Source organism: Hypomesus nipponensis, chromosome 19 (assembly GCF_054491055.1).
Source record: "Hypomesus nipponensis isolate SF chromosome 19, ASM5449105v1, whole genome shotgun sequence".
NCBI lineage: Eukaryota > Metazoa > Chordata > Actinopteri > Osmeriformes > Osmeridae > Hypomesus > Hypomesus nipponensis.
In genome coordinates this window covers 5,600,409-5,611,629 of record NC_140379.1, presented here as the reverse complement: position 1 = coordinate 5,611,629, position 11,221 = coordinate 5,600,409, and the positions used below count along the sequence as shown (strand labels likewise).

The 11,221-nt window shown below is 38.9% G+C and overlaps 2 protein-coding genes across 9 annotated transcripts; one reads left to right on the top strand and one right to left on the bottom strand.

The window, feature by feature from the left end:
- Positions 1 to 299: 299 nt before the first annotated feature.
- Positions 300 to 8,100, top strand: wdr93 (WD repeat domain 93). 8 transcript variants are annotated; one of them, XM_084683073.1, is made up of 17 exons: positions 363 to 386; positions 730 to 791; positions 921 to 994; positions 1,096 to 1,297; positions 1,416 to 1,480; positions 1,564 to 1,642; positions 1,751 to 1,842; positions 1,983 to 2,061; positions 2,300 to 2,486; positions 2,721 to 2,791; positions 2,944 to 3,030; positions 3,212 to 3,343; positions 3,728 to 3,959; positions 4,040 to 4,100; positions 4,385 to 4,541; positions 4,701 to 4,884; positions 5,095 to 8,099. In XM_084683073.1, the coding sequence occupies exons 2-17, from the start codon at positions 731 to 733 to the stop codon at positions 5,192 to 5,194; spliced, it is 1,863 nt and encodes a 620-aa protein (XP_084539199.1). In that variant the 5' UTR covers positions 363 to 386; position 730; the 3' UTR covers positions 5,195 to 8,099. The 8 variants fall into 8 exon arrangements, 7 of the variants coding, with proteins under 7 accessions (XP_084539195.1, XP_084539200.1, XP_084539199.1 ...); XR_014732327.1 differs by having other exon boundaries at positions 300 to 386; positions 730 to 994; positions 3,728 to 3,868; positions 5,095 to 8,100; XM_084683069.1 differs by having other exon boundaries at positions 300 to 386; positions 730 to 994; positions 5,095 to 8,098.
- Positions 8,101 to 8,973: 873 nt separating this feature from the next.
- Positions 8,974 to 11,221, bottom strand: LOC146246671 (gonadotropin-releasing hormone II receptor-like). The gene is made up of 3 exons (XM_084681920.1): positions 10,646 to 11,221; positions 9,858 to 10,059; positions 8,974 to 9,619 (listed from the first exon to the last, which is right to left on the bottom strand). The coding sequence occupies exons 1-3, from the start codon at positions 11,219 to 11,221 to the stop codon at positions 9,054 to 9,056; spliced, it is 1,344 nt and encodes a 447-aa protein (XP_084538046.1). The 3' UTR covers positions 8,974 to 9,053.

Below are 11,221 nucleotides of genomic sequence, written 5' to 3'. Positions count from 1 at the left end.
TGTGTTAAGACTGCACAATAGTACTAAATTGACCTGTGGTCAGTGATTGTAGCCTACAGTAGGCCTATTGGACACACTACACTATTCTGTGTAGTATGGATGGTCTACACTTACCATAAACTAGCTGGATAAACCCATACTAAAAATAACTTTGCTTTATATTTTCATCACGAATGCAGTTATGTGAAGGCAAAGACAGGCTGAGAGGGGGGTTGGTACGGCTGGTTGGTTTACCCCGTGTCGAGCAACGTACGTAATACAACGTAGCCTATTGTGTGTGTGTGCGTGTGTGTGTGTGTGTGTGTGTATTTCAGCGAATTTGTGTCGTCATGACGACCCTTCACAACACTCCGGAATATAGGCTAAACGCACACCAATCAACCAAGGTGAAAGCTGGGTCAGATTCGCTTTAGAAGTAGGCCAGTTCAAAATAAAATGCAACTCAAGACAACATTAAATATTTCGTTATTACGTTAGTTAGCACTTATTTGTGCGAGTTTCATCTTGAAGCTGCTTGGATAGCTGGAATTACCGTTCTGTTAGCTCTATTGCTAGGCCAGTTAGCTCTACTGTATAAGATACAGTTTACAGTAACGACAGTAGCTAGACTACGTCAACTACTGTTCATTTAGCTATCCAGCCTAGGTAGCCCTACTTGTTTCTGTATTTTGTCTGATAACATAGCACAAGTTCTGGCAGTGACAGATGTATGCAAATATCTGTTCCAAGGATGCCTGTCTACATCAGAAAATGCCATGTGGATATCCCAGGGCCGCAAGAGAATGGACAAGGTGAGGATGATGAATATGAATCATACATGAGAGACCCAGACCAGCTCCGAGATCAGTTGCCTCAACCATTTCGAATGATCGACAAGGTCCTGAGCAGACTGGTTGATAGTGCATGGGACACTATTTCAGAGAGAGAAAATATTAAGATAGCAGAGCTATCCAAGAGGAACATCCCAGTTGTGGAGCTGTCAGATCACTTAAAGGTAAAACCGACAATGCTAAACTACTAAAACAATTAGGTTTTGAAGTCTGACAGTTCGATTATTTCTGTATGTGGACTGAATGACTTGTTGTTTTGCCGCAGCTTCCCGTGAGGACAAACTGCTTGACTTGTTCTGAGGATGGCAGATACATATTTATGGGTCACTCCCAGGGCTTGTCTGTTAGCAGCTCTTCCTCTCTTATCTGTGTCTCAGCATGGCTGGAGGATAGAGTGGAAATCACATCCCTTCACATCACTTGTCTTGGGGAGATGACTTATCTACTTGGTGCCCTGGATGATATGGGTATCACCTTTTTATAATGTGGTGCTTACCTAACTTACTGGCCTCCAAGCAATTTAAGAACCCATACACAGGCAGTCCTGGTTGTGATACTGTCTCTTTTTAATTTGATGCATTTCAGGTGTTGCAAGGCTCTTTGCATTTCAGGCAGAAAGCATCCACCTGATCAAAGTTATTAATGAAACAGTAAGTATAGTATTGAAAATAATTATCATGCAGAAATTCAGCATTATATAACCCCATGTTCTAATTTGCTATTATATCACCAGGAAGACTTTAATCAGAGAAATGTTTGCTCAAAGTTTGAATTATCCAAACGAGGAGATTTTGGATCTGCATCAATGAGCTGTAAGGTTTACCTCACCGTTTTCTTCATGTGTTACTGTGTGACTCAAAACACCCAAGTCCTACATTTCAAAGCTTTTAAAATATTTAAAAAAACATCTAACTTACTAGGCCATGGTGCTCACTGGCTTGAGGTTTACCGCTTCCCCAAAGAGTCATGGCTGAAAGAGCTGGAGATGCTTCCTGTGGCATTGCAAAAACAGGTAGGGCTTAGTCAAGCAATCTTATTGTTCGCTGTATTTGAAAGTTTCCACTTCAATAAAGTCTGACATTATCTTAAAAGACTAAGATAGGAATTTCATTTTTCTTTTTACATTGGTTTTTGATATCTTTCTCTTCACAGCTCCCCCCAGGAACTGGAGATATAAAATTGTCTCCTATTGTTATGTTAATGAAAATCAAGCCACCAAAAACTCAATCAGGTAAGTTGACTCATTCTAATTCAACAGAATGAATGGAGTGGTCACATCACCTCGCAAAGAAACCTAGTTCATAGTCTTGTGTGGGTAGGAATAGTGTCTTATTTCCTCAATATTTGAGAAAAACAAGGATGAATTTGCCATAGTCAACATAAAAGTGTGTAAGATAAGACAACGCTTCGTCAGTGTATTAGAATGAAGTTTATTTGCATAGTAATGTAAAGCCTTTTGGTCTGTCTAGGTTCCACATTGAAAAGTCCTTTGGAGGTTCTACAGAAGACTGAAGATGGCACCGTGATAGGCTCTGGACAAAACCACCTGATTAGCAGTTGCCAATGGGACGGTCAGGAAGCTGTTTTCAAGTCCATGTATAGAAAATACCTCATTACTAACCCCTCCAAAACAAAGGACACAGAGGAAAAAACAAGGTGAAATGTAGTCATTTGACCTACAACTGTTTAAAAATACAACCACGGTATTCTTAACAGTCGAAGGTGCAATACATCTAGATTGATCACATCAATATTACTATAGACTATTGGTTTGATTTTTATAGATTGTATTCCTTACTTGGCATTGAGAGTTATACCATCTACTGGGTCTATAGGAACTGCTGACTCTAAGGCTCTATTTCATTAAAACTTGTGATAATTTGTCTGCAGCCATTGCACAAGCCATTTCCTGCTTCCTGGGGGTCTGTTTCCTGTCCTTGGAGGGACAAAACCCCTATCAGGTTGAATAAATGGAAACTGTATTTTATTCATTATTTCCAATAACTCAATCGCTTTTAATTCCACAGTTGTACTCATATATGAACTGTGGTGGGTCTATTAACCTTTTTCAGAAATGATTTTTTTTTAATCTTTCCCAACCACTTCTCTGCAGGACTGCCTGTTGCTGTCTGCATGTGGTGGACTGGTAGCCATAATCTTCTTCAGTATTTCTTGTGCAAAGCTCCCAAGGATAAGCCTGGTATAGCATTTTTCATTCAATAACATTCCGTCAGTTGACAGATAAGAAGCCTTTTCAACAAGATTTGAATAAGAACCATATTGAATAAGAAGTCTTGAGTAGCAAACTGTAGGGCCTATTTTCTATCAGCAGAGGGCAGTCGTCAAGCTTCTGACTCATTTACATCTTGTTACTGATCCAGACATGGAGCATAAACCAGATGTGTTGTGGCCCAACGCACAGGAAATCTTCTGTTCCACTGTTAGCAGTTGCACAAACTACATTGCTCTTGGACTGGCCACTGAACTGGTTACTGTATGGGACAGATATTCAGGTTAGTGAACAGTCCACAGTATGAGTTCATTTGTTAACAGATATTCATTTCCATAAAGTACAGTTTATAGAGTATGTTTGTTAGCAGTTATGTACATATTCATACTTGTCCCATACAGCATGTTATTATTCTATATTAAAAAAATAATGATTTTTCCCCATTTTTTATTTTTTACAATTAAATTAAAGCTTATGAGGCAAAGTTGCATTATGCAACGTTTTAGCAACTAAAGAATCCATTGACTATTTTACCAATTCAATATGATGACTTCAAATCACCCCGTTATGAAGCTTTTGTATATAAGTTATGACTAAAAAATCATAACATGAATAGGATTATGTGCTGAAGGATTTTCTTTATCTTTTTTTCCCCACTATTCTTTAGGGCTTCCACTGCCTATTCTCTCGGTGTCAGCAGACAGTGCCTTCAGCCGGATGTTGTTTGTGGATTACCGCCATGTGTCTTCTGAGGAAACCCTCCACTGCCAGGGACAAACTCAATGCAAAATCCACCTCCTGGTTACTTGTAAGAGTGGAGCATGCCACATACTCACCACAGGGTCGGGAATGGAGTCCCATGCCACACAACTAACAGAAAGCTTCAAGCAGTTAATGGGGTATTAAGGCTTAAAAATGAATTGGCTTCGGAATGAATTACAATTCAGAGTTAATCCAGTGTGTTTCTCTTAACGACTAGACCTGCAGATCCAAGGACTCTCCCTACAGTCACAGAATCTGTGCCATTCCTCCAGGGCTTGGTGAGACAAGTTTAATAAAAAAAAAAGCAAAATTTTCTGTCAGCATTTGAGATTATTTGCTGGAGATTACATTGGTTGATTAGCCTGCGCACACACATCTGTTTGCTGCCAACTGCCTGATATATTTCCATTGTGATGGGAACGATTTTCAGAAGGGGGTTTCATCCCGATGTGTACCATAACAGTGAAATTATGTCATTATTAAAAGGGGATAATTTGACCTGTTTGACACAATTTTAATTGTTCTTTCTTTCTTTTTTCAAATCTTTTTTTGTTGTAATCAGGTGTGTTTCATGCACAACAATGGCACAATATCCCTGCAAGATGTCATTAGAAAAACCACAGTGTGTTTTATCACTCTCCCTGCAACCCATTTGCTGCCCACCCCCTGGAGTCCAATTTTCACTCTTGACCCAGTCCAGCAAACTCTGTTCATACGAGGTATAGCTATACCTTCATTTATATGGTGTTTAATAAATACCAGTACACATATAGCCTATGAACGTATTATACATTATAATTGTCAAATATGTGCATACTGTATATACAGTAGGAACAAAGTATGAATATACTGTCCTTTGTCTGCTCTTTAATTTACAGGTGACCAACAACCCAGTGAAAATGGGTGTACAGAAGGAAAAGACAGCAGTCTGTTTGCCTGCCACTTTCATCAGTTAGCGATTGTTGAGGCCTACAGAATGGACATAAGAGATCATTTGAAGGTTCAAAGAAGAGATAGATTCACAGATTTGGAGAATGGATGCAATCTTTATTTCCAGAAAAGGTTTGCCCACTTGAACACATTTTGTCACTGTCAATATAAGAAAACATTGTAAAAGGCCGCAACTGAATCATATTCTACCTCTATTAGCCCACAATAACTCTAAACTATGATTTACACACCATAATTTGGTGTTTTATCAACTACTCACCCATTCAATAAGCTGTTTCATTAAAGCAGTCAGTGCTTTGTCTCTCTTGACATGTTGTGCAGAGTGCAATCTCTGGATGAAAGGAACAAAGCCATGACGCATACCTGGAACCAGCTTCAGCAGCATGCTTGCTTACCCTCCACCTACAGTAATGCACTTTAGCGGACATGGCATTGTACTACAGCGGATCTGGGTGGTTTTCATACAAGAATAAATACAGTAATACTGTTTACGGAATCTTTAAATGTACCCAGGCCCAGTCTGAAGCTGCACTCCCTGGAGATCTGGAGTACACTTAAGTTAAGAGCTTTACCTGTTGTAAACATATTATCAAAAATATTGTACAAATATTTAATGTTATGTCCTATATGGCATGTTGAAAATATTTTTTATTTTTTGTCAGTAGGCTTTTTTGCCTTTGACCAGGGTTTATGATATTGTTCAGGATTTTCTTTTTTTACCAATAGTTCATTGGTGCATGCTTTATGACACTGCTCAGCCGTTTGTCCCAAATCAATTAATGTGTTGTGCGTGAAATATGACATAGTAATTGGAGTTAGTTATCAGGAATTAATGTCAGCATGAAATGGATGTTGACCAGGAGTCAGAAGATTGAAGCGAGCTACCCCACACTGCAGTTGCAAAAGCCTGACTCCAAATGCTTCCATTTGTGGCTTGTGTTATGTTCTTATATGCCACAATAGCCAATGAGGAAGTGTTTGGATTCCCGTTCCACTGTCAGATAATCAAAGCACGTGGCGGTGACAAATGATCAGTTTCATTTTGTGAGCTGTCTATGACTCAATCGTAATTACTGAACATTGTTTACAGTTTGGTGAACAAACATGGTAGGAAATGTCTGCATGAAAAGAAGTGACCTATTTTGAAGGAGGGTCATTTGCTGCACAGAATCCATTAGGAAGCTCCCTGTGTTACATCCTTGACTGCCCCATCAGTGCAGTATGTCCACTTATGCCCCCGATCCAGAATCTGCACAAGCAAATACACAATGGCGACAGAATGGCATCAATAGTGCGTTCCTCAAGGCCTAATGGCAGAATCTGTCATCTTGTGATTAGTGTACCAAGGTGTGACATGGCCCTTAACAGGATGCACAGTACTCTACAGCCTAAAGGCTCTTCTTTACCCCTTCACAAGACTTCTGTTAATGGGTTTGGGGAACCCATATCATTGTCCTTGACTATCATCTTGTGCAATGTGTGGTTGCTGAAAGCCACTGCTACAAGCTTTAAATTAGGCTTGTGTCTGTAGAATGGGTACTAGAAATGTCATGGTCTTCAGTTATGTTTGACTTGAAAAATATCACCTTTAACTCTTTGATGCTTTGAAAGAGATATAATTCAACAAAGCATTTTGATTCAAGCGATGTTTGATTGAGAAATTGTACATTATATCCAATGTGAAAGGAGCATTAAAGTATAAGGATGTCTATTGGATTAGACAATATTGCTATATTAAAGGTTAGAAAAAGACATTTATCAAGTAGATTGAAGTGTCACCCTGTGCAGGCCTCATGATTTGGTAGAACTTGGAGAACTAAAGTTTCAATCAGGATCTCTTTGTCAATATCAGGAAATCCATTAAATGCTGTGGATATTGTCTTCAACATGAAAGCATTGAATGTCAGTTGGCCCAAAATGATTTTTCTGTTCACAAATTCAAATTGTTTTATTGACAGTGACCATTTCATAAATCACCATCCCTTTCTCTACTAAACCATTAAAAGCAGATGGTTAAAACAGTTTTCTTGTTTTTCTTTCTCACAATTGCAGAGGCAGGGAAATATCTGAAGAAATCATTGTTATATTTGCCTATTAGTCACGGCCACTTAAACAAATCAACCGATTGGCCTTTTTTGTTTAACATGTGCCTATCATAGATTTGAGATGGAGAAATAAGTAGCTATTCCTGGCTATGATCTATTCCATGCTCACGTGATATCCCACATTTCCAATCAAACAGGGATTACGTGATCATACTAATCCTCAGTATTCATCACCTTCCCTGGATTATGTGGAAATGTATAGGTGGTCTCACCTATAGGTTATGCATTGTAGGATATGTAGTATTCTGAAATTTGCAGTGTCGAAAAAAAGCAGTTAGTGTAAGTGGTTTCTCATTCCTTCAGTGTTTGTTTTATCTTCATTAAGCGGACTGTTTAAGATTTTCTTTAATAACTAGAGTAGGCTTTCGAGCAGGCTCTGGCTTGTAGTTTACAGATACAACTACTTTATTTGTTGTTTTGTTAATAGGACTTCCATAGTCATGTCTGGTTTACAAAAGATAAATGTACTTTGACATTTAGGTTATTGTATTTATTTGTTATAATTTGTAACTCCCATCTAAGAATGCTTTGTACATTATAGCTGCCAAACAGGACAAATAACACAATGAAGATTGTGCTGTGAGATCTTGATGAAAAAAAATATTTTTATCAAATGTTTATGAACCTTAAGTGATCTTTCTTTTTGTTGCCTCCAAACGAGATACAAGCATTCTGATTTCATGGGTCTGGAAGGCCTCATCTAAATTTCTAAAAGCCTTTGTGATGCATGCATCAAAGCCTGCACATTTGATTTCATCTGGTATTGTGCAGGGATTTTCCATTTTATAGATCCAGACAAACATGTACAATCAAGATTGGTTATTTTACCCTTTAAAATAATAATGTGTTCTGATGAGATGAGGAAATGCTTTCTCTTTTCCATTTAATTGTCGCCAAAAGTGTTCACCACATTAGTCAAATACAAAAAAACATAATACAAATGATTTTAAAAAGGCAAATAATTTGCAGACTTTGGACAAAAGCATTAGATTGACAGTTAAAAACTCTGATGAACCTTTTAAATTGAAGCTCTTACTCTGTCAAACTTTATAATACATTTTAAAATCCTGTTCAATTGAACACTGGTCAGATTTTCCATTAGACTTGATTTGAATTGGAACAATACTAGATTTGTTGAAACAATTGGTTGAAGCAAGTAACCTAAGTATACAATGTACTGTCTGAGCCTACAGGGCACTTTTCCAATGTATAAAGCTGTACTTCATATGCGTCTTGATGTCTTATCAACTGCCTGTATCATTTAGATGGGAAAAAAATGTGCATCCCCAAATTATACTTGGCCATAAAAAAAATGTGTGCATTTTTTGACTCAAAAAGAAACCTCTCAAACATCACTTTGCTCTTCAGAATTCAGCAGGTGCTAGTAAAGGATTGGTACCCTTCTTTTTTCGTTCTTTTTTTATCACCAACGGTTTAATTTCTTATTTCCCCCTCGAGGGACTGGACAGAGATGAGGACAATACATTTCAGTAATCACAGGCTAAACAGTTGATTAAAGCCAGGAGAGCTTGTACTGTACATTGAGATATCCCTCATGGCGTTACAGAACAAAGGGCATTCCTTATCTGTTTCTGTCAAAAGTACTGAATTTGTCCCAATCCAGGTAGTTAGGGCATAAATGCTCTTTGCTGACCTTGCTGTTATTCATCAATGATTATATTCTGTCATCCCTTGAGGGGTCCAAATAGATCACTAAAAGCAGAAGTATGTTTGCGTCACAATACTGGCACGTATTTCGAGGGCAACACTGAATGATCCCATACTGACATGTTTATAAACATGGCTATGCCCCCTCTATTCCCCTCCCTGCTTTGAAGGGGCATGATGAAATACATGCCAATGTACTCAGCTCAGAAAACAGTATGTACAGTATTGGATTTGACACAGGACAGAATAACAAGCAAGCATATATCCTCCTCAATACGTATTTGTGACAAGAACGGTTCACAAGACATCAAGACATTCATTTTCCTCATACTGTAAAGCACATGTAATGTTACGTAACGCTGTGAAGTGATTTTAGTCTTTTTTCAGAGACACATTAAGGGCATTGCCCCACCAGGGGCAACTCACATTTTCCTTTTCTGTAAGACTACACAGGATTTTACTAATTGAACGCGATATTGAAACACTTAATATATAATATGGTTATATTCACAGTTGCAGTGATTCAATGTTGAGTTTCTCTTCATCACACTCCAAGCCATCAGGACCGGACCGACTGAGATCCACCCCTCCATGGTCATTGTAAATTGTTAAATAGCTGACTATTTTGCTGGACATTGGTTCTTGTTCTTTCTGGACATTACTGGGTTGTTGTCTTTCTTGTCTGTTAGTGGCATGCCTTTTCAAGGCCAAAGAGGTGGCAGAGCACCTGAAAGATCCAGTGATGGCAGTATTATTCTCTATTTCTGACATTCTAGTTGCATTGTGGTAGTATCGCTTCAGTCCTTTACGGAAGTGGATGGTGAAAAGCCCGTAGATGATGGGATCTAAGCATGCATTGAAGAGCCCAAAAATGAAGAGGATGTGTGTTAAGGAGTGAGAGACCTTTCCCTCCAGGTCTTCAGGGAAAAACCAGTACCAAAGACCCAGCAGGTAATATGGGGTCCAGCAAATTATGAAAGACAGGACGATTACAATGCTCATTTTCAGAGTTCTCATTCGGGCTTTGGGAATGTTGTTCTTGGAACGGCGCAAGTGCACTTCATTTGAGGAAACTGGAAAAACAAAAGAAGACAAAGATGTAATTATTTACGGTTGATTGCTTGAGTTATACTGTTAGCATACATTGCATAGTTTATTTTAGCAGTTAATAAACTTCAGTTTGATTGATTTGATGCTGTGGATACATAGATTTTAGATTTACAACCATTAGTAGCCTTTGATATTAATGCAATTGGTGTTAAAGAGGAGTTTTTGAGATGCCGATTGCATTCTCAATGCTGATTCACTTACAATTGTCCTTCGTCATCCTCGAAATTTCAATGAGAATCCTGGTGTAGCAAGTAATCATTATGATCAGTGGGAGCAGGAATAGGCAAGAAAAGGTAAACATGTTGTAAGCTGTCTCCTGCCAGTGCATGAAGAAGCTGCCTCGTGTCGTACATTGAGTAAACTCCTCTGGAAAAGTGATGGTCACGTTGTGGAAAATCAACAACTGAGGATTTAAATGAACAAAACAACATAGTATTTCAGACATATGAAGTGACCTGTTAGCATATTTCAGTATTTCATCAAATATTTTGTATCTTCCTGGCAAGCAAGGGGGGCATGGTAAGCCAAGGAGAGAGTAATGTTCGCAGATGCATGCACTTCTAATGTTCTGCCAAGTAATCAGCCATAGACAAATGGGAGATTTTATACACTCCAGCATGTTTTTGTCATATATTATTCAAGTCAAAAGGTATAGCCTTCGATTCTAAATGTAGATTTACACAATGTATGTTTCAATGTTCTCAAATACAGTACCTACTTTGAAGGATATTCTATTTTGTGTCTTTCAAATTTTGACCCAACATAAATCACCCACATATTGCTACCCCAATTTAAATTACCATTTGAATTGCGCTTTTCAAAAGGTTTCTTGTCACCTCAAAGGGATGACCACTTTAAATTATTGAAACATATATTCAGTAGCTGCAGAACAATCAGTTGCACAGGTAGGAGTCTGTTTGACTACTCCTCATAGACTGTGATGAAAACAGACAAGCACCGCTTTGACCAGCGGCATTACGTGACCTTACCTGAGGCACCGACAGAGCTATACTCATCAACCATGCCACAGTCAGCATAAATTTGTTTCTCCTCCTAGCCTTGTTGATAGCCAGAGGGTTGAGGATGGCTGATTGGCGGTCCAGACTTATCACCACGGTGACAAAAGCACAGGAGTACATGGCCTGGAGTTTAAGGAACATCAGTAGCCTGCAGGCAAAGTCCCCCGCCAGCCATTGCACTGTAATGTTCCATACTGCATCCACTGGCATCACAATGAACGTGACCAGCAGGTCAGCAACAGTTAGGTTCAAGATTAGGACACGGACATGGGACTTGCGCTTGTTCTTGCCATTAGAAGCCCATAACACAGCAAGGTTACAGAAAGCAGATATGATGCACAGGATAAAAGTAATGATCACTCTGACTTTGGCAGCCGTAGAGAATGTGGGTAGCAGGAGCCTATCACCACTAGATGTCCAATTACATAGAGGCCAGGACCAGTTGCAGCTAGTGTTCAGCTCGTATCTCATTGTCTGGGGACACGTTGTGACAACAGACTCAGCGGTGGAGGTGTTCATCTTCTGAATGTCCAGACGAAGTAGCAT